The sequence below is a fragment of the Phalaenopsis equestris genome, unplaced genomic scaffold (genome assembly GCF_001263595.1).
Source record: "Phalaenopsis equestris unplaced genomic scaffold, ASM126359v1 Scaffold000003, whole genome shotgun sequence".
Taxonomy (NCBI): domain Eukaryota; kingdom Viridiplantae; phylum Streptophyta; class Magnoliopsida; order Asparagales; family Orchidaceae; genus Phalaenopsis; species Phalaenopsis equestris.
In genome coordinates, this window is record NW_018164445.1 from 261,489 (window position 1) to 286,278 (window position 24,790).

The 24,790-nt window shown below is 36.0% G+C and overlaps 1 protein-coding gene across 1 annotated transcript; it reads right to left on the bottom strand.

Annotated features, from left to right (window-relative positions):
- Window positions 1-23,222, bottom strand: LOC110018158 (dihydrolipoyllysine-residue acetyltransferase component 5 of pyruvate dehydrogenase complex, chloroplastic). The gene is given in 9 exon segments (XM_020715369.1): window positions 1-113; window positions 148-315; window positions 710-793; window positions 866-936; window positions 21,767-21,854; window positions 21,934-22,125; window positions 22,208-22,293; window positions 22,296-22,856; window positions 22,859-23,222. Coding segments are annotated over 8 exon segments (1,542 nt in total). The 5' UTR covers window positions 23,214-23,222; the 3' UTR covers window positions 1-113; window positions 148-210.
- Window positions 23,223-24,790: the final 1,568 nt, after the last annotated feature.

Consider the following 24,790-nt stretch of genomic DNA (forward strand, 5'->3'; position numbering starts at 1 on the left):
TCAAAATTTTGGCAGAAAAATAATCAAAACAATAAGATTTTTCCTCATGTTTGAAAAATAAAAAATAAGTAGAAGAATAGACACAAAATCGAAGCAGCTTAGCTCATATTATAATTTAAAAAATAATTAAAAAAAATTCCTCATCAAATTGAATTCATGATTGTAATGTTGATCTAAACTACAAAAGGAAGCTGCAGCAAAGCCATATCTTTAAAAGGTGAGATCCTTCGGATCCTCAATAATTTTAGCTAGGGTTTGCATGAAGGCAGCAAGGTCAGCACCATATATAACACGATGATCTGCTGTAGCATTCACCTGAATTTATGTATAAATAAAACATAGATTCATATTTAGACATGAAAAAAGGGTCATTAACATACGTACATACCACCCAATTCCTATGTATTAACATATATAACACCTAAACTTTTGCTTTTTACATTTATACCACCCAAATCTTTCATATCACAAGAAATATCAGTATTTATATAAGTAAAAAATTGAAGTTATACCACCCAAATCTTTCATATCACAAAAAATATCAGTATTTTAACTTTTAAAGAGTGAAATGCATAGGTAAGGTGACATACAAGTAAAAAATTGAAGTCTAGATGTTAGATATGAAATATATAAGAATTGAGTGGTATGTATATAAATATTATTGAAAAAAATAGTTCATGAGTTTATGCAAGCAAATAGGGTTATCTACCTGCATCTGATTTTTTACACCAATCCTACCATCCTTCGTAGCTACTACTGTAGGCTGTGAAGCACCAACGGCCATGATTGCCCCCTGAAGTGTGTCGAGATTGGTTTTAAGATGAGAGGTTTGAAGATTGGAGTAGAAAGAGGAGAAAGCACTTACAGTTCCTGGAGGCAGGATTGCATCAAAGCGATCAACGCCAAACATTCCAAGATTTGAAAGGGTAAATGTGCCTGAAAATTGAACAAGGATGGTATGTATGTAATTTAAGCGGTTTCTATTTTTTTTATAAATATATTTCTATATAAAAAAAAAAAGTTTTAAATCATTGTAATGTAATTGCTCCAATTATCATGTCTTGTCACAACTATTTGTTCTCTTGTTGAACCCTCATTGTCCAGTTAATTCTTGTTGATAAATCAATGGGGGTGTTAATTTTGATTTGCATAAATATTTTCATATATTTTCAATTGAGATTATCATCAGCAACAGCAATCTTATCACCATTATTGGGGTTCAAATTTATGAATCCCTTGTCCTTGATTTATCCTGTCAAGTGTGGCATGGATGCCAGCATTTATTTGCACAAATGTTTCTATACAACTTATAACTATGCTATATTTGATATACCCATTTCCATTATAATCCTTACATGTTAATTTTAAGGAAATTTTACATAGATTCCATACAGTTTCTCAAGTATTTACATATCTAACACCTATACTTTCATATTTACATTCATCATATTTTTATGTCATAAAACTATGCATAACGAAAGGACGAATTTCACTTTTAAAAAAGTAATGGCTATATTTTTAAATTTAATGTTAAAGATTTGAGTGCTATGCACGTGTAAATACATATGACTTGTGTGATATATATGTAAATGCCCCTAATTTTATTTATCCATCTTATTTCCACAACTTCTGCCACTATTTAGTGTATGTACAAACAACTTATGCATATTTTTATTACCTTATTTCATCAATACAATTAAAATCATATTTCTTTCTAGGTTTCTTCTTGAGAGGAAGCCTAAAGCATATTGCCCCTCACCGAATGGTTTGACTTCTGTCGGATGGGTGGTTCTCTCAATTTTTTTTTTTAAAGGAATGGATTAATTTTTAGGAATGAGAAGCTCAAGAGATTCTTGACATCTTGAGAGGATGAAAATGAGGAAAAACGACAGCATGATTTTTCAGAGAGAGAGAAAAAAATGCAAGGGGTGAGAAAAGAAGAGATTCAGTCAAGGTTTAGGTTTAGCATTCAACTTTGTTGCATGCTAAAAGTCAAGTTAAGAGAGAGAAAGAGAGAGAGAGAGAGAGAGAGACCAATTACCTTACTTACAAACTTACATATGATCAGATAACGTAAAGACTGAAGGGAATAAGATTGTTTATATGAAAAATCAAGTAAGAAGAAAACCAAGGACCTTGCCCAGTTGAAATACTTTCTACCTTACGTAAATATTGATTTCAGAAGTGCCATCCCATCCCAAAACTAGGTGGATGCATTAAAACAAAAAATAAAAAATTGGGTTTTATATCTTTAGTGATGGCAATACAAGAAGGTCGGAATGCAGAACTTCTTGAAGCTAGAAAACAACATGGCAAATACAGTCATGGGCGCAGTTGAGGGGGACTGAGACAGCTCTTTTGTCTAAGGTGGAGGTGGAAAACAAAGCAATGCAGAAAAGACAGGTGATTGAGGATGATCGAGGTGATCCTCTTGGAGGCAAATACGACATAACTTGAAGGTAGCAAACCAATCCATTAAGGAAGTTTGTTGGTGCACCATAGGTGATTGACAAGAATTTTAGGTGATGGTTAGAGTTCTAGAGTTCTCCTATGATCCATAAGTTTAAAATTTCACAAGTACTTTGAATGATGTTTACTTGTAAATTTTGATAGAGGTATTCATATTAAAATATTCCTCATATTTATCAACAACAAATGATGTAGATCACACTATTCCGTAATAAAAAATGTGATTGGATCAACATGACTCTAAGTTGGCTTAGCTGGCCTCCACAAGGGTTGTGGACGATCCAACAATGCTCAGGCTGTGGTTCCAACTGATGATATCTATGATTGACTGATCAAATATATACCCTTTTGAATATATTCATGCGACAAGTCCAACAAAAGCAACAAAGCAAAATTATAGCAGTTAGATTGACGAGAATAATTCTAAGAAACTTCATCACGAATGGCTTATAAAATGAATGCGTGGTTTCCAGAGCTTTAAAAACTCGAATCTTATAAGATGAACTGCACAATACGTCAACGTGATCAAACAGCACAAGCATATTATTCTAACACCATTTGACTGCCGGCCATCAATCAAAACCACATTCTTCTCCATAGCGTGCAACAATGGCACACACGATGGCTATGAGTTTAGATTTGGCCAATTTGAGCACACTTTGTGCTTGGATCAATATTTTTGTAGATTTGTTGGATTTGCAGCGACTAGACAACCCGTTTTTCAATGTTTTTGGTCATTTTTAGCTCGACCCAATTTAGTAGTCAAAGCAGTATCATTTGCTCTAAAATTCATGCCATGTGCTCGAATTTGTGCTTGATTTTTTTTGCCCAACAAACATGATTTCTAGAGCTACTCATTGCTTCTTGCAATACAACTTCTCACCATTGGCATAGTTTCTTCTAAGAGGACATGGAGAGCATTGATCCTTCATTAAAATTATTAATCCACTCTAGTATTTGTTATATTTCTAAACATTATTTTGGATAAGGTTTCATGGGCCTTCTCTCTAACTTGTCTATTGGTTTTCCCCTGCAATAATATTTTACAAAAGAAATCAAGGTATGTTGAAATCTGTTGGCGCTTTAGCCAGCCTAAGTTTAGCCTAAGGGCAAATTTGTCTTTTGTATGCCTAAGGGCAATTTAATTTTATATTATTATTGTTGTTGGGTATAAATAGGCTTGTTATGTCTAGGGTTAGATTTATGCATGAGATTGAGTTGAGAGTCTTGGGTCTAAAGTTTGGGAGAGATTTTCAACCTCAAACTGTAGGAATTGGGAGAGATCGCTTACCTCTCAATATGTTGGTGTTTATATTTGTACTCTTGTTGAGTTGTTTGATTTATTAATAAAATTGATGTTTGTCCAAATTTTTGTGGAAAAGAATGCCGATTTTAAGGTCGGATCAAATCAAATTGGTATTAGAGCTCAAAATTTTGTGAAGTAGGCGTTGATTTCAGAACAGAACTGATTCAAGATTTGAACCCTTCGCTTACAATTGCGTGCAAGGCAAGACCCAAAACATGTCTTTGCGTGCAGTCGCTTGCAAGGCGAAGCGAAGGATTTCGGCTTTACTGAGAATTGAAACTCACGTTGGGTCGCATGTAAGGGGACATGAAGCATTGCAGCTTATCAAGACGTAAAGGATCAAGTGCAAGGCGACATGCTGGAACACTGCGTACAAAGACCCAAAACTCCATCTTTCGCATCCTTCCGCTCCGTCTACGCGATACAGTGGCGGTCAGAGCTGCGGGGAAGGCGAAGACGTGACCCAAGCGATACAGTTGTGATCATTGCTTGCTGATAAGGCAACAATGAGCTCGCGGCTTAAAGAAGAAGGCAACGACGGATTCAAGCCTTCGTTGGCCCGCAATCACATAACATTGCGATACAGTCACGATCAGAGCTTGCTGAGAAGGCTACCTGTCGCCTTCATGACTGAACCCTGTGATACAGTCGTAATAAAAATTTGCGGGGAAAGTGATGATGAAATCTTATCACGCTGTGACATAAGGCCGACTATAAGACAATGGTTCGAGCTACCTGGAAAACATAAGGGATTCAGACTTACATTAATCTCTGTCTCACTGAACAATGTGAAATAGATTCGATCAAATTAGAACTAGTGAGGAAGGCAAAAACGGGATCAGGCGTGCCCTAATTGTGATCCTAGAAGTCAAGGGCCGGATCCGGAATCGAGCGTGCTCTAGTGATAGAAAATAATGGCAGCCAAGAAAGTACATGATTTGAAAAAGAAGTTAGGAAGAGAAATGCGTCAAATCAGATATGGGATGGGAGAAAGGTTTGCAACCATAGATGATAGATTCTCTTCTATGGAGAATTGACTGGTGGATCTATTTGAGAGCATGAGACAAATTCAAAACATGATAAAAAGGCTCGCCGAGATGCAATCCAAGACCCCGCTGAATGTTCAATTTGCAAACCCTAACCAAAGTTTGACTGGAGAATCGGTGGCAAGATCGAACGGAAAAGAGATCCAACGCGAGAAACATGATGAGAAAAACATCCACCATCCTGAAACCCCTCGTAGGGCTCTGATTGGGGGTGAATTAGATAATTCTGATGGAATCGGATGGGCCAAAGCATGGAGAAGAGATTATGCAAGAGGTATGGAAGAACACGAAGAAGAAAGGATTGAAGCCAAGATGGGATATGACTACGATCGAATGAGGAAGTTTTACCCTTGATACATAGGGAAAACAATGGAGGAAGAGGAAGCTGGGGAGGAGATGTTAGAGTTAGGAAGTTGAAAAAGCTAATCTTAGAAGCAGAAGATGCAAATGAGTGAGTGTATCGGGCAAAGCGATACTTTGCGATGAATGGACTAAATGGGGAAAGAAGCAGAAGATGCAAATGAGTGAGTGTATCGGGCGAAGCGATACTTTGCGATGAATGGACTAAATGGGGAAGAGACTCATGACACCAGGTTTATGTTTGGAAGAGAAAGCTCTAGCCTGGTATCAGTGGAAGGGGGCTAGAAACGCGATTCATAGGAGGAATTCAAGAATTATTTGTTGGAACGTTTCTGAGCAATTCAGGAAGGAGATTTACACGAGAAAATCTATGTTTTGACACAGGAGGGGGGACTATCAAAGAATACAAGGAGAGATTTGAGCTATTTTCGGGATGGCTGAGGAGAATTTTTGAGTCAGGATTGAAGAAAAATTTCATGAAGAGCCTAAAGCCCAAAATATGAGTATCACTCCGGCTATTCAGACCACAGAGATTGAGAGAGATGATGGAGTTTTAGCTTAAATAGTAGGCGACGAATCAGATGAAGAAGGCCAGCAGGAGTAACACAGATGAAACGTCATACCGAAATGCTACAACCACGATGATACCAAAAGCTCAAACAATGGAAGTCCAGAAGAAGACTGCATGGGACATGAATAATGTACCACAACCAGGAGCAACACTCAATCTCTGTCTCAATCTGATAAGCAATGGATAGCCTTGAGGTTGTTATTATCATCGTTTCAAGAAGCAAAGTTCAATAATAATGTTTAGACTATATAGAGAATGAGGCACAAATTCATGTAATAGATTACAGGTTGATAAATTGACTGAGCTGACGGTGCCAACAAGGTTTTACCATTCAAGAAGCATTTGAGTCCCTAAACTTGAATATCCTATTATTAAATAAAGTAAATCCTCTTTTCCTCATTGATTTTCTCATGTATTACCTCTTCCAAAATTGCAAATAGCAATTTCTTTTCTCACAAAGATCTTAATTCCCTCGATTCCTTCATATATCTCTATCCCCTCAATGATTTTGTGTGGGGGTAAAATCTCCTCAAGGATTTTTCTTCTATAACAAATCCTATACCTCACAATATCTCTAGGGTCATCTATTTGCAAGCTTAATTCATCTTTTTTACCATTAATATCGATTTCAAGGAACATTTCAATCAATTCAAAATAGAATTTACGAAGAGATAGAAGATCATGGAGATCCTAATCACAAGGTCCTGATCAAATAGGTATCAAAACTCTAATAAAATCAAATTGACATCTAAATGATTTTGTTTCATAACTTGGAATTAGAGCTAAATATTCAGAAGATAACAATATTAACCCTAGCAACCTCCCCCATCATTTCCACCCACCCATCTCATGGTATATGTTCCACTAGATTCCAAATAAATTCAAAACTTTACCCATCATAATCCTACCTAAACAATTTAAATTTCATCATGAATCACAATAGCATCTATAAAGCGATAATACAATGCTTGAAAAATATATTACGAAAACATAAACTTGTATGTAAAAAAACCAAATTCACTTCACTCGGTGTGAAATCAATGTTAAAAAATTTTATTAGAAGCCTCATTAATCTCATAAGCATGTAAATTTAAAGCTGTAATATGATGTAGAGATTTGTTAAATAGATATAATCCTCACCATTAGGACAACTGCAATAAGTCATATTAAAATAAGTTAAATTATAATCGATCTTATGATTTAATGAGTTATATTATAACAATGATTTTGCCAATAAACAATCAAACTTTTGCTTGGCCAAAATTTGAGAATATTCCTAAACCTAAATTTGTAATAGTTCATGAACCTCTTATTAAACCTAAAACTAAAATGTCTTCATCACTGACATTATTCAAATGTGTCGTGCTAGGGAAAAAATAGATTGATTACATTCATGTAGTCCTACAAGATTCTTTATGAGAAAAAGCATAGTTTCAAAAACTAATGCATAATTCCTCATAAAAAATATCCGATGAATTCATTTTATACTAATACAATCGACATGTGAATGTGAGATCCTCTTCAATGGTACTAATTAAGCGAAATTCTATGATGTTTGATTATCTCTACGTCTGAAGGATTCATACTGTAACCTTCGAAAAGATCTCTTAGGGATGGTGGGTAGCCCAGGACTTGAATATTGTTCTTCGGTCCTACACCTAACTGGGACTTTTTGCCCATGACATTTTCCTCTACTCAATCACGTGACGCCCTCGTTACGGATCGGCTCCTCTAAGAGTCCCACTGAACCATGAAGAGTTATTTTCCTCTACTCAATCACGTGACGCCCTCGTTACAGATCGGCTCCTCTAAGAGTCCCACTGAACCATGGAGAGTTAACCATGAAGAGTTCACACACCTAACAGGCAGTAATCTGCTCTGATACCACTTGTCACCTCCCAAAAGAGCTCTGCTCTTCGGCCCTACACCTAGCCAATATGAAACTTTTTGTTTGTAACATTTTCCTCTACCCAATCACGTGACGCATCATCACGGATCGACTCCTCTCAAGGTCCCACTGGACCATGGAGAGTCCACACATCTGACAGGCAGTAATCTGCTTTGATATCACTTGTCTCCCAAAAGAGCTCCTCAAGATGGTGGGTAGCCCAGGACTTAAATACTGTTCTTTGGCCCTACACTTAGCCGTGGCCCTACACTTAGCCGATGTGAGACTTTTTGTCGGTGACAATACACTCTTAATCATGTTACAACTATAAATGAAAATAAATTTAATTTGGATTAAAAGAAGAGAGCCAAATAAAGAAAACAGATGCACACAAAAAATATTTTAAAAATAAATAAATAAGGAAAAAAATAATTTTTTGAGAAAGTAACAAAAAAAGACAAAAAAGGCAAATTTGAACAAAGAATTAAAATTTGAGAACAAAAAAAAAAGAAACATACATAAAAAATGGAGGGGTTTTTAATAATAGTCAAGTTTCCTTTTATTTTATTAATTTAAGAATATAAAGAGAAAGTTCCCCTATTTTTGTCCTATTCCTCTCTTTACAGACCCAATTTATTATTCTTAAGTCACCAAGAGTAGAAATGCTCCTATCTTGTCACCTTACAAAAATCAAATCATTAATGGGGTGTTCAATGAATTTGATTACCAATTTATTATTCTTAAGTCACCCGCAGTGATTTTCAAGCGTTATAGAACAATTATTTTCCATGTATGCCTCTTACTTCATTAGTATTATTTTTAGAGTTTTTTTGCATTCATATGTTGGCCAAAGCCTAAAGGGGTTCACATTTTACATGCCCAAAAAATAAAGGATGACATATATTAATCATGCTGGCATCTTTTTTTTATTTTTTCTTTTTTTGTATGATGGGGAGACTACTCAATATTTTATTATTAGTTTGCTATCATAAAAGATAGGATGTCAAGGTCCATGCACACCATTCTTAGTGTAATAAAATTTTTTTTATAATTATATAAATTCTATCAGTTACATGTTGTACGAACTCTTACAGGAAAAAATGGGACCCTATGCTCACATTCCTTGGAAAACATAGCCTTGTTGTTATGCATCACTCACACCTTGGCAACAATAGGGCATACTAAAATAGAGTGTGACTACCACTTGCACCACATGATACACACTTTCAATGGCACAATGGGATGACGTGCTATGAGATAGTTGTTAAAGAACTGCCGAGAGCATCTGAAGGCACCTATGAGCAAACTTGAACATGCACAACCTAAAAAGAACTTAAATATGCAACTAAAATAAAAATAATAATAAAATAAAAAACATAAAAAAAGTCAACTACAAGAACTCTTGTGAACTCTATGTTGCCAACTGGGCACTAGAACTCAAATTGGGTTAAGCAAGGCTACCTTTGCTTCCACTTCGTGAGCACAAATAATAAACTTAGCAACCCACATGATGTAGAACATAGCAACACATCATGTGGTGGCTTATATTATAAATCTATTTTCTCATAATTACTAAAATAGCTTTAGACTTCATATAATCATAAAAATTTCTAGGAAGTATAAAAATCCTAAAAATTCCCAAAAGTCCCCTACCATGATTGTAAGAAGATTGTGGAACTTCTAACTCAATAAAAAATGTACCATAAAACACAAAATATTCTTGGATATAGCATAAATTCACAAGTTAAGGGAGTTCCACCTCATGGTAAGATGGAGAGTGTGTGACGCGGGGCTTTCCTAGTGGCTAAACCAGGTCAACAAGAACCTCAGGAGGCCGGCCAGCCCTAGTGACTAAGCTAGAGTTGCCGCCCAAGAAGAGTGTTCTTTGTCCTATTTAACGACTACTATATATATGTTGTTTTAATTCATTAGAGTCAGTTTTGATTAGATTTCTCTTTGGTTAGTCGTCGATGTCTCCTTTTCTTTTTCTAGAGCTGTACTTGAGGACGAGTAATACTCCAACAATATCTTGCTCCGAGGTGGTGATTATCCTTTACGTTCCTCCACCCCCTAATCCTTCCTGCTTGTTGTCGCAGGTCCCTCCCACCTTCCTAGGTGCTGCTGCTTGTTATTCCTCCCTTGATGCCCCGCATCCTACAGGCCAGCAACACCAGCTATCCCAACCTGCCACCGCCTAGATCCCATTCTCCTCTGTTTCAACCGCCAACCTTCCCTTCATCCCTTAGACTTCCTACAACCGCCTATGTACCCCTTTCCGGCCATAGGTTCACCGTAACCTCCCCCTATACTACCTTCCAGCCGACCAACACTCTACCTTTCCTTCAACTGTTTGTTTATAACATCCTTACCACCTATCCTCCCCATCTACTACCCCCCTACTGCACCACTTCCATTGCGGTCCACCTCAACTCGCAACCCACCACTTTCCTCCTTGTCCTAGGGTGTCACTTGTATGTTGTGTTGTATTGTTTCTGTTTTAAGAGTCTTTGCTTGTAACCTTTTTGAATTTTATTTATTTACCTACTACTATATAAATGTTGTGTTGTATTGTTTCTATTTTAAGAGTTTTTGCTTGTAACCCTTTTGAATTTTATTTATTTACCTACTACTATATATATGTTGTTTTACTCATTAGAGTTAGTTTTTAATGAGATTTCTATTTGGTGGCGTCCCCTTTTTCCTTTGTAAGGTTGTATCCGAGAATTGGTGTTTAAGTTGTATCTCAGTTTGAGGTGGTGATTATCCTTCACATACCTCCACCCCCTGATAATTCCTGCTTGCTACCACAGGTCCCTCCCACCTTCCTACATGCTTCCGCCTGCTATTCCTCCCTTGTTAGGCTGCATCTTGCAAGCCTGTCACACCAGCCGTCCCATACTCCTCTTTTCTAACGGCCAACCTTCTCCTCAACCCTTAGCCTTCCTCCAATCACCTATGTCTCCCTTCCCAACCACAGGTTTACCATAACCTGCCCCTAACCTACCCTTCCAACCGACCACCTCTCTACCTTTCCTTCACCTATTTGTTTCCAACATCCCTACCATCTATCATTTCCATCTACTACCCTCCTACTGCACCACTTCCATCATCATCCACCTCAACCTGCAGCCCATGACTTTCCCCTACTGCACCACTTCCATCATCATCCACCTCAACCCGCAGCCCATGACTTTCCTCATCCTAGAGTGTCACATGTGTGTTGCGTCGTCTTGTTTCTATTTTAAGAGCATTTGTTTGTAACCTTTTGAATTTGACAATAATATTTATTTTCCAATTGACGTTCGGGTTAACTCCGGTATTAATATGGAAAATTTGATTTGCCTCAATGACCTCAAAAGAAGAGCAATGATGGGATGCCACTCAAAACCCCCCAACTGCACCAATTCCATCATCGTCCACCTCAACCCGCAACCCACGACTTTCCTCCTCATCCTAGAGTCCCACTTGTGTGTTGCGCCGTCTTGTTTCTGTTTTAAGAGCATTTGCTTGTAGCCCTTTTGAACTCGACAATAATATTTATTTTCCAATTGGCGTTCGGGTTCACCCGGTATTAGTGTGGAAAATTTGATTTGCCTCGATGACCTCAAAAAAAGAGCAATGATAGGATACCACTCAAAATATTTCATAAAATATTTAAAAATTAAAATATTTTAAAACGTGAAGCCGATAACCTTTGGGCAAATAGCAATGGTATGGCCCATTAAGAATAGATCTTCAAAATTTCTCGGAATCCTTGGCCCTGTTTTAGAAGGATAAGGGCCCTCGCCAAATAAGATTACATAAAATCTCATTTTCAAAAGAAGCCATAGGCCTTGGTGGATAGATGAGCTTCACAAATTTATATGGTGCCCTTTACGGCACAAAAATTCAACATCAACGTTGGTCGAGATATTTAGCATAGCATTTGCATGAGACCTTCCAACACTATCAAATTAAAATTCTGATGAACAAATTGAGGTTTCTCTATTTTCAAAATTATAAATCCCATTTATGATCTTTCCTCACCAAGAATATTTTGTAAGTGTCAATAATTGCACCTATTTATGCTTCGTGTAAAAAGATCCATTCTAAGGCATCCCTCATCGTCAAGGTTTAAGTCATAAATATGAGTTTCCCAAAATGTAGGCACGACAAATTATTTATGACGCCATAAAACTAATAGGCCCACATAGTAAAGCCATAGCCTTTGAGCATTCCTGTTGACCTCACATTTGGCAAAGTCTATCTTTCCTTCTCCACTCCTTAAGCCTAGGATCCAACCTTAGGATTTCCTTAGAGGCCACCCTAGAAAACTAGTGGATGGTAAAAAATCAAGTGTATTTCAAACCAAATGCAGTAAAAATTTACCCTAGAAAACTAGTGGATCGTTAAGACCAAAAATTAAGAATATGAACCAAAGATTTACTTGCTTTGGTTTGAAATATATTTGATTTTAATCCTTAAAACTTGATTTAGTATTAAACCAGGTTATTGAATTGAAGGCTAAGCTCCCCACAAGGTTTTGGATATGACTTTAGGTGACCATTGAGCCTAGAGAATTCACTTCCTTATTTTACGCACATTTGGACCCTTCTTTTAATTCACTCTTTGGTTTAAAAGGAGCAAAATTGATTTGATGTTCATTTTAAACCATAACTAAGCTAATCTTAAAAAGAATTGAACATAAAATCAAACTGAAATTAAATCCAGTTCCAAAACTACATCAAATATTATTCCAAATCAAACTCAAACATTAAATCCAACATCTTCAAATTCATGCCTTAAATCAAACCATAACATGCATTCAAATTCAAATCAACAATCTTCAATTCCCCTACACCAAATCTAATCAAGTCCAACTTCAAATGCATCTAAAATCCAACACTTGACCCAATAGAAATCTAAACGAAATTACTAAATCTCTCATAAATCCATCCATTAATACCACATATACGCCTACATGAAACCTAATCCAAGTAAAAACATAAACTCAGCTCTGTCCATTCACATCCCTACACAAATCTAAAGCCAAATTTACAATCAAACAACCCCATAACAATACCTAAATCAGAAACTCAAACTCACTTTAAACATTGCCAAATTTAGCAAACTCAATTAACATAAAAGACTTAAACCGAGCACCGAATAAACATTGAAGTTCAACACTAAATCCCTTTCAAATCTACCAACCTAAAACCTCAAGCCCCAAGTCTTACTCATCAAACCAAGTCAACCCGAGCACACCTTCATGCCCAAAACCATGACCATTCAAACAGCTTTCAACCCAGCCCATCCAAGTTCACCTTTGCTGCAATCTAGCTCCGACCCAGCTCTTGGACAGCCTGAACCGAGCACGCCCTCAGCCTAGCCCAAACAACAGCTTCCACAATGAACTCCTCTCCTCCTACACCTCCACATGTAACCTTACAATTGGCCAATTCCTAACTGATTGGCCGTTCTCCCTTTCCTTTCTATCTGGCGCCAGCTCAGCCGCCACCTCAGCACCACCTTGGCGAAACCAGCCCATTCAAACCACCTTAATACTCCTATAAATGCCCTCCATCCCTCTACATTTAGGCTTGCTGAAATTTTTAATCTCTCTGCTCCCAAACTCCCTCAATAGTTCCTGCCGTCGTCATCCTTCCCTATTCCAGAATTCCCTCAGTTCCACTAAATTCCCCATTCCCGAAACCAGGACACATCAAATTAACCTCAACTTTTGCCCAATTTTCCTCTCTGAAGTATCCAAAAGCTTCAGTGAGCTGTCCAAACACCTCCTGCATCGATCCCCCATTGAATTGGCCCTTCTTTACCAGTGTTCAATCAAGCCAAATCCCTTCCGAACGAGTTATTGGATAAGTAAGGATGAACTGGTTGCTGACATCAGAAGAATGTTCAAGCAGACCAGTCGATCATTCCATTACACTCAGATGCTTGTATCTCCCCTGCATAAGAGATAGTCCTCAAGTCTTTAGATGCAAGGTTTGTGGTAGTGGAGCTTTACAAAACAAAATTGATTTCTATGTGAATTTGATCAGTGGATATTTAGAATTCATCTAGATAATGTTTTTTGACCCCTTGGATTTTGGCCTTATTGCTTTGATAGCTCGGATCATGTCTTGTTCGCCAGACGATTTCAGTTCACCGTCTCATGAGACAATGAACCGATGTCATCCATTCATCCGCTATTTGGATGGACAGTCACAATTCGGTCGCACAAGTTTTATTCTTCCATTTGTACTCTGTGCGGTTTAGATAATCTTTAGTAATGATTGATCATCCAATCAAAAGCCGTGGTGTGGTTAAGTAGCTAATCCCGTCAAGACAAAAGGAGCTGAGGTGAAGTTTCATTTGGATTTTCTTTAATAATTCCATATAATTAGAAAAAAACTTTAGAAATCATATAAAATAGAAGGAAAATATAAATATTAAAAGGAAAAATGTTGTGAATTCAAGAAAATGAGAGAAATTCAATAGAATAAAAATTTAACAATGAAACTCAATATGTTTTGAGTAATTAAATAAACATATAAAATAAAAATAAAAAAATCATAAAAATCAAAAAATTTCATGAAATGATGATTTTAATTAAAATAACTCTGTAATTTTCTATAGCACAAAAAACCAATAAAAAGTTAAAAGTGATTTCAAATAAAAAAATCAATAAATAATAATAAAAATATAATAAATTTTAAAATAATAATAATAATAATGAATAAAAAAATTGATCGAATTGAGTAAAAATGAAATCAAAATTATTTAAGAACATATGATGATCAGTGAAGTTGAAGAAATGAAGTTTCAAACTTCAGTATTTAAAACTTGGAAGAGTATATTTGTAAATTTCATAATTATAAATATACCTTTTACATCTTAAAATCATCAAACTCACACATCTAAGCTTTGAACTGAACTATAAATCTTGACTGATTAAGTATCATAACAAATCAACATCTCAAAATTCAAAATTCATTCATATAACTCTTGACCCATATCAAATGCATATCAATTGATTATCTTTAACAGAGATATGAAGGTCATTGAAGTGAATTTGAACATTTAACGACAAAAAGTAAATTTTTAAACAAGGGAAATTTATGAACATAACACATGAAACATTGGTATTTACATATTCAGCACCTCTAAATTTTGTTTTACATATGCGGCACTTCATTCTGACTCCATTCGCACTCTGTCACTGTAAAACACGTGAAAGTCTTTTTGCCTTCTACAGTCCTGCTCCATTCAAAAGAATCCGAAGGTCGCGCTGAAATCATTTCTCCTTGACCTGCTCCGCGCTCCGGTCCTCCTCCATTCACGAAAGCCAAAAATCACATACCCTACTCTGTTTTTTCTCCAAGGAACTGGTTGATTCATGATAGGTACTCAACAAGAGCTGAAAATTAAATTGGTTGATTTTTACCTCTATGATTTGCGTTCTTATACAAGATTAATGGCAGGCTTCAGAAGTTGAAGCACGAGGTGGCCATCCAAGATTCCAAGCACCAAAAAACTCGCTCAGAGATAAGCTTTGCTTTTATTTTGTGGTTTCATAAAATTAGACGAAAAGAAAACTGCTTAATTTTACCAACATGATTCGCCTTTGCTCTCATTGTCAACTCGCTCACTCAGTGAGCCTTGAAGAAGCTCGGCGAGTTTCTTTTTCTCCTTGAAAATTTATAGTTTAAATTTGGATAAATATTGCTTCAGGATTTAACGAATTGTTGTTTTATTCATGTATTTAGGGCATGGGCGCAACAAAGCTTCGGTATAGATATTTTTGGGACCCATTTTATTTTTTTTAGTTCTCTCTCAGAACTAAATGACCTATTTTTTGTTAAGTTTTCTTTCCTAGTAATGATTATAAGTCATTGATGCAGGGTTAATAAATTTTGAAATAGGAAGCGTCCATACTTGAGAGGAAATCGGAATGGATGAAGCTTTTCAATGAAAATGTGGATCTTTCAAGTTGTTTTTAAACTGTTTTTGATAGAAGGCTTATGTGTGAGATTTAGAGGCTATTTGGCCACAAATAGATTTAATAAATCTTTTAAATTCAGATTTAGTTACTATAAAAATTTTCTAAATATTGATAAATATTTGGCTATTTGTTTCATGATTTAAAAAACAATGAGGAGAAATCCTTGATTTCATTAAATTCTGAGAAACGTTAGGATTTAATAAAATTTGGCTTGGCTATTATTTTTATAAATGGCTGATAAATTGCTATAAAAAAACATCTGGAAAAAACTGTTATAAGTAGCGCAAATGTAGTCTTTTTATAAATTGCTATGGGAAAGATCTGTTGGCTAAAACTCTGACAAAGTATTGAATGAAATTATATATTTGACTAGTCGAATAAATTGTAAAGTAGTATGTTTACCTCTCAAGATAATATATTATTTTTTTATGATGTATTTAATTATTTAAATAAATAAAAATATTCAAAATCTATGTGGTGAACGTAAAAATAAACCAACACTTCCCTAGAATACTAAGCTAACCTTGTAACAACAATACGTGTTTTAAGCTTAAATGAGCCTTCCTTAGATTAAAAAACCCTCATTTCGAAGTCAAAATAAATTGGTCGGATTCATATTCATTAAGTGCACTAAATTGACTAGCTCAAAGCAACAAGTCTGTAAAAGCAAGCTAATGTCAACCCACCAACTACTAAATCAATCTACTAAGGTGAACCCAACAAAACAGACTCCAAGTCAAACCCTGCAAAAGAACCTCTTCAAGTTGAGCTATACTCCAACCCCAAACTCAAGCTTTACTAACCGCTTCCTTCATAAGACAAGATGTAATAATCTTAGAAAGCAAGGGAACAATAAGAACAACTAATGAGTTAAATATTTGATAGGAACTATAACAAAAAACAAACAGTGCTCCATAGCAAGTTATATGCTCAAACCAAAAATGCTTTTAGAGTATTCCGTTTTATGATGTGCTTAAGTCAATTATTGGATAATTAATGGAGTAATTTCGTGTCTTTGAGCAACCATTGATCATGTTCGAGTCCTCTGAACTATGATCATAAATGCTTAGTGCTCTATTCTACTCTGATACAAGTCGACCATGCCATGCTTCTAAGCCATCATCGATCATGTATGATACCTTTGAATCGGGATAAACCATGCTTAGTGCCTTGAAGCCTTCTCAATCCAAAGCTAATTCCACATTTCATTATGATGTTTTGTTTGGCAATTCAATGTATTGCCTCCCAATCTACTAAAATATTTTTGAGTAAAATAAGATTGCTTTTTTTTTTTTTGCTAAAATTGTTTATCATTATAATTTTGTTTAAAAAGATGTAGACAGGGATCGTCTTTTTTGACTTCTTATGGGGGATAAATATCACAGTGTAGATGTATAGTTTTGTAAATTTTGCCTTTTGATATTAAATGCAACATGCAGGTTTCAAGGTAACTTAAGAAGAAGCAACCAATTACGAATAATTAGGATCTCCAAATTTTATGGTATGAAGCCCAGCAAATTTAGCAGACTAGGTCTATTATGTCGACTCTAGATGCGGAGCAATAGAACCTTGAGTGGGTTGGATATCAATCCCTTCATCTCCTCTATAATAACAACTACTAACTTGGGAGTACATGTGATATTCTTAACTATTATTTATTTATGAGCATATATGTAATTAATTATGAGGTTTGCACCTATGAAAAACCTTAATCCTCCAAATTTTAAATAAATAACAATCAAATGAATGAAGAAAATATCTATGAAACTTCAAAAAAATCTACCTTTGTAATACCGTGATGCTCCAAAATAGTAGAACAGAAAAAAGAAACCGCAAGTGTGTCAGCCTTTCAGAGTTACAAGGCTATATTATATAGAGGGGCGTTGATGAGCAAAAAACATGACTAAAAAAATATTTGATTATTTCCATCATTAGTATTTTTGGAACTTTTCAAGTATTAATTACAAGTAAAATGTTTTATTTCCTTTATTTATGAATGCAATAAAATAACATAATTATTTATCGAAAAAGAAAAATCTGAAATAAGCATTATTCTTTTCATCTTTCACAAATTGATAAACAACCAATTTGGGAATTATATTAAAAGAGTTGACTCACAATAAAAAAGACTACTTTAAATAAACTATTTATTTCTTGGAGAAGGAAGGGATTATGAATGAGTTTTCTTGAGTTGATACATCTAAATATAATGAAATTCTTGAAGAAAAAAAAGACATTATTCAATATTTCATGAGCTCTATCATTTCAAAATAAAGGTCGAAGTACCTTCTGGCAGATGTTTTAAAAACATCATAGTTAGTAAAATGGATTCATTTAGAATGTTAGGATATCAAAGTTCAATAAATATGTTTATTTCACGATGATTTTAAAGAATAAGAAAAAATTCCACCCAAAGTTTTCAAATGTATCTCATGTGGGTATATTCATATTAACATAAAGTAAATTTAATCCAAGAGCACTAAAATATGTGTTTTTAGTATTTAACCACTAAAAAGTTTATAAGTATTTTCATTTGACCATAAAAAAATATATATATTGCATGGATATTTCCTTCCTTGAAAACAAATCCCTTCTTTTAGGATTCCTATCTTCAAAGGGAAAGAACATCAAAGGAAGACGTGAAACTCTTTCACCTTTCACAAAATTGCAATAACTAGATCCTCAATAGTAGATAATTTTGCCTCAAACACAACAGTAACTTCGACAATCAAACCTAAAATTGAATCTCAATTATCTAATAAAATATCTATAGTTGAATTTGAATCAACAGATGAAATTGAAAATACACATTGTATGTCACCACTCCACTTCAAGATCATTAAAGAAATTTCTTATTTTAAGGCCCATGTAAATTAAAAATTCAAATTAGGTATCGAATTTGTTACTTCAACTTTGTTGATAATAAAATTGTCACCAATTTGTATCAAATCCACCCTTTCATTATAAATGATGTACCTGCCCCCAAATAAATGTGTTGGTTGTAATCATGGAAGGAACCAAAAATTGCACCAAACATCTAATCTTCTACTTTGTATCGTTCCTTGTGTTATTCCCATAATCTAAAAGCTTCTTTACCATCTTAAACAATGTTTACATTTCTCGACCAATACAGGAGGCACTAAAGAATAAAAATTTGATACAAGTCACCGAATGATGAGAAACTAGTGGGGGTAAACAAATTTATGCCTTGAGTCAAACGATGATGTGACTTTAGAAAGGTACAAAATTAAGTTAGGTGTTTAAAGGTATATCCAAATATATGGAATAGATTACTAAGAAATAATTGCTCATGTAGCAAAATTGAATATAATGTGGGTCATAGAACCTTTAGCTCTCTTTACATTCCTCATATTATTCCCATAAAATAAAAGCGTCTTTACCATCTTAAGCTCTATTTATATTCCTTGATCAATGCAAAAGGAATACCCAAATCTATGGAATATATGACCAAGAGATATTTGCTCATGTAGCAAAATTTTATATAATGTGGGTCATGTAGCCTTTAGCTCTGTTTACATTCCTCATATTATTCCCATAATATAAAAGCTTCTTTACCATCGTAAGCTCTGTTTACATTCCTCGATCAATAGAAGAGGCACTAAAGAATGAAAATTTGATACAGATCACTGAATGATGAGAAAATAGTAAGAGTAAACAAATGTATGCATGTGACCTTAGAAAGGTACAAACCAAGTTAGGTGTTAAAAGGTTATCCAAAATTATGAAATAGATTACGAAGAGATATTTGCTCATGTAGCAAAATTGAAAATAATGTGCGCATAGTCTTTAGCTTTCATTTTTTACTGTATCCAAAAAACATCTTGCAAGGTGAGTTCATGGGGCAGGGGTTCATAAAACCCCAAATTGGATTCAATGAGAATTATAATAATAGTAAAAAATGTAAGTTGAAGAAAGCGCGATTTAAATTAAAGCAATTTGCAGTAGCAAAATTTGGAAGATTCACAAAAAGCTATCCTTGCAATAGGTACAAGAAAAATCAAGCGGGGCATACTTTCTTAATAGAGAAGCCCACAATATAAGTTATTGCCTTGCTCTTATATGTGCATGATATTATAGTAACATGTATAGCCCAATTAAAAAATATTCTCTCAAAAAATATTTCCTTGACAAACAGTTTGAGAGTAAATAATTTGGAAGGGTAAAGTGATTTGTGGGAATCAAAGTGAAATATTCCAAAAAAAAAGCAAACCATATTTATTTCTCAATAGAATATGTGTTTGTTGAATCTCCAACTATTGAAAATGACATCTAGTTGTTCCGCATCTTTAACACCCACTAAATCTAATCATTAATTCAATGAAATAAAAGATGATATCATAGACTAATAAGGAGATTGATACATATACCATACATAAGAGGATAAAGCTTTTGGTATCAATAAAAGTCAATTCATGTATGATCCCAAGGAAGGCCACTAGCAAGTTATCCAAAAAATTCTATGTTGTCTCAAGGTCACGCCATGATGAGTGATTTTATTCAATAGAAATAATGAGCTTGACTTGCAGCATAACATAAATGCTGACTATGCTAAGATTTATTATAGATAGATGATCTACATCAATTTATTATACTTTCCTTGAAGAAAATCTTATTACACACAAAAGTATGAAACAAACTGTCATTTTAAGCTTAGTTGTTAAAACCATGTTTAGAGACATGGCTCTCAAAATCTGTAGATTTCAATAGCTAAAGATAATTCTTGGTGATCTTAATATAAAGATTAATGCTCAATGTAACTCTTATGTAAAAACGAATTTGTCATCATTATTGCATACAATATTGTATGACATGACCACAACAAGTTGATAGAAAATTCATACAAGAAAAAAATGGAAAGGCTTGACCAGCACTTTGCATACCATTAAGTGATCAACTAGCTGATGTCATAGCTACGAGACTATCTACATCAAAATTTTAAGAAATTACAAGGTTGGAATGAAAAATATATACTAATCAACTCAAAGGGGGTGCTAGAAATATTTAAATAAAATTTCCTCTCACGAATTGCTTCATTAGTTTTCATACTTTAGGAATCTCTAAATTTAAAATTTTCAAATTTGTAGAGATTGATTGAAGGATGAAATCATTCTTGGTATAGCTTACCTCCCTATAAAAATATGTAATGTTACTACTGCCTTGAGTAAAAAAAACCATGAATCCCCTATTTCTACACTAAGAATGTATTTGGTGAAATGACTAGTTCTAAGGTGAATACAAATTCTTTTTAGGGGTTTTTACAATATGGAGGCTCTTAAATAATTTTATTTATCTCTAACAACTTCAAAAGATTATATTTATGCCTAGAGGCCACTGTTACGACGCCATTCCCATCTTCCCGTCCGCCTACGCTTCCATCGTCTTCCTCTTCCTCCTCCAACCCTTCTCTTCGGTCGAAGCCCGTTTCTCTCTGCTGAAGAAAATTGCCGCCATCTCCAGCGGTAGCACGGCCTCACCGTCCCCTCTCAAGACTTCTCCGACTCCTAACTTATCGGCTCCATGATCGCAAACATCGTCGACCTCCGGTAATACTTCGGCACCATCAATGGTTGTGAGCTTGTGGGTCTCGTCCACAAACCCCTAAACCCTTAGATCTCAATGCTATCAATGTCCTTAACACCCATACAATTAAGTCAGCCACATCGAGCGCACTGTCGCTGCCGATCTCGCCCCTCTCCTCGACTTGTACATCATCTCAGTCTTTGAGGCCATCGTTCCCAAGCCCCCACATAATGGCAGAAACCCTTACCGCCTTCCCTGTCAAATCCATGATGGAAGCGTAGGTGGACAGGAAAATGGGAACGGTGTCCTAACAATGACCTCAAGGCATAAATTTTATCATTTGAAACGGTTATAGGTAAATAACATTATTTAAGAGCTTCCATATATAAAAACCCTTCATTTTAATGCTATTTAAATAGTTATCATACTAAAAGCAATCATCTTTTTAAAGCATCCCGCGATTAGAATAACCCCAACTTTATATTGATTGTCAAATATCTAGTTATTTACTGCATTATTCATGTTTTATTGCAAAACATGACTAATACGATTTTATGCATGCAACATAAAATTCCTATCACAGAGCTGAACAACTGGCTAGTACCTGAATTATACTCTTGAGGTTGGAGCTGCTTGGCCCGAGCCTTATCTACCAACTCTTTCCATTTCCTTGACAATGAGTAAATGTCCACCTACAAAACATCATTCCCATTATCATCTAGAACACAACAACAAAGAGACTAAAGGTGAAAGATCATGAGAAGTAATAACCTTGTCTGCTTCTTGCAGGACAGGAGTGATAAGGCCTCCATCAATGGCAACAGCCACAGCAATGTTAATGCTGCTGTTATATGTGAAGCTCTTTCCATCTCTACAGCTACAATTAATCACAGGGTGTTTCGATAGGGCCATTGCAGTTGCCTTAGCCAACAATGCGGTCATCGTAACCCCTTTCGACTTAATCTGAAGGAAATTTCTAACACTTAAAAGCACATGGCCGAAGCTAGAAACACACACATACACACATAAAAGCGAAAAGTCTTACTTTCTTGTAAAGCTCATCGAGTGCATCGGTAGTAATAGTGTAACCAACACGGAATGTGGGCACAGAAAGGCTCTCCACCATGTTCCGCTGACAGCTCCCTGCATCGTCGTAAAGGGCACAACACTTCCCAGTTCAACGGGTGCCTTCAGGACGGAATCAGCCACGGCTTCGATAGCAGGGGCGCTCGGCGCAGCGGTTGCTACGGAGGCTGCTCCGTCAACCGCTGCCTCGACATCCTTGGCAACAATCCGCCCCAAAGGACCGGTCCCAACAACGGATCGGAGTTCCACTTTGAGATCCTTCGCGAGCTTCTTAGCATAAGGCGTGGCCACGATGCGCCGCCCGGCATCCGAAGCCGGATGCTCGTTTGAAGCTAAGGAGAGACTCGATTTTTCTGGAGGAGGAGAAGCTGCAGTAGCGATAGCAGATTCCAGAGGAGAAACAGGCGGTGAAGAATCTTCTTCCGGAAGAGCCGATGTGGAGGAAGATGCCTTGGATTTGGCTAGGGGAATCTCCTCCACTGTTTCAGCAAGAAGGGCGATGGCAGAACCAACGGTAGCGATACCTCCCTCGTCAACCATTATTGCGGCAAGGTAGCCATCGTAGAAGGTCTCAACGTCCATGTCGGCCTTGTCGGACTCGACTACACGCTCTCGCCCTTGGAAAGCTTATCACCCTCAGACTTTACCCATGAAACGATTTTTCCCTCAGTCATTGTGGAGCTAAGCGCCGGCATGAAAATCTCGCGGATCTTTGCTTCCGCCGGGCACCGGTGAACAGGGACGGTGGTAGCAAAGATTCCTCGGCGGAGTCTGGGGTGATTCGACAAGGATGGGAGGAAGGAGGAGCTGAGACGGAGCTGAAGGGCGCCGGCCATGGAGTCAGCTGGAAGAGAAATCGGAGGTGAAGAGGTTGAGGGGACGGTGCAGGTTCGGCGAGCGGGTGGATACTGCTTTTGTCTCGCTTCGGTCGTATCGAGAATCGCGGAGTTCTCAACAGGCTGCATTGATGGCTCGTATGCTTTTTAATTTTTTTTTTTTTTAAGTTATAATCGCATGAAAGAGTTTAAAAATAGGATATATGATATAATGAGGAAATTTTTTATTTTATATGACGTGTAAAAGTTATATTAGAATAAATATATTTGACATACTTTTTGAGAAAAAAATATGGTCAACTTTTCATTTTTATTGGAATTATCCTTAAAATCCTTTGTAATTATGTAATTGCTCAAATTAAAAATTAATCATATTTTTCTCCTACAAAAACCTCTATCATAATGATTCTCAAAAAAATAATCATATTTGAATAATTTCTATATTAAATATTCAATAAAAATTTTTAAAAAATAGTCGAATTTTGAGAAGACTCAATGGATTATAAGACGAAGATGTATAACTAAAGAGGCCGATTGATAGAAAAACAAAGAATTGACCAGCGAGATACTAACAAACTCGTTAATGGAAAATCAAAGTACTCACTTGACCAAAGAGTTGCCCCCTAAAATATGTTCCGGTGCTGACGGAGACAAACCGGCTGAACTATGGACTAAGATCAATCAAGCCAAGAGAATGCACTAATCCAACTCTAGCACTCAATCAGACTAAAGGAAAATAACTCATCAAACATCACATAGATGCCTTTGATGCTCTTTATCGAGAAGTCGAGGATCGACCACAATATACTCCAAGAGCAACTTGAAAGACCCTTTTGTTAAGACGCAAGCTACCCATTAGAGATTACGGTGATTCACCTTTTGCCCGACGACATAATCTTATCTTACCGACTAAAGTTCCTCACCTAGGGATCAATAGTCAACAATTGTAATATAACAATCAATCGGTAGAATCAAGCCAACCAAGCAAATTATATTTGAATCAAAGACCATCGGAAGATGGCTGACAACCACAACTCAATATAGTCAGATGACCAGACCTCACCAAGCCAGGGTTCATTGATCTTAACCGACCGAGCAGCAGAGTGACCAAACCAATATCTCATGCTTATGAAATAACTAAAATATCTCATAACACCCCCTCCCCCCATTAAATTAAAGGCATGCATATAATTACACACATTGAACCCTCCTCTCTTATAAATAGAGGAATCCTTTCTTTGTAAGGGGTTAATCAAGAATCAATTTTACTGCTCATTACTATGCACACACACACACACTCTCTCTCTCTCTCTCTCTCTTCTGTCGTACGTTTTATTCCTTGGGTTTGTCGGCACTATTTTTGGTGTGGAGTTTGTCCGTAAGAAGCTGTCGGTCATCGGAATTGAAATCCCGTTGCCCGCTTCGGAAGGACGTTAAAAAAAATTTAGTTTTGAAAAAGATGAAGTCAAACTGACCCCATAATTTTCATAGTTTAAATGGAAAAGCACTTTACCTCAAATTCTGTATCTATCCCAAAGGATGAATACAAGAATTGAGGGTGAGGCTCGATCAAATAAACTGGAGAAAGTCATGACATCCGTTTGGTCTGCGAAACCAATATATTGGCCGACAAATTCCCCTATTTAATATAAGGAATTAAATAGGGTTTATATTGTGCTGGGTTCGGGAAAAGCTTCCTATAGGGG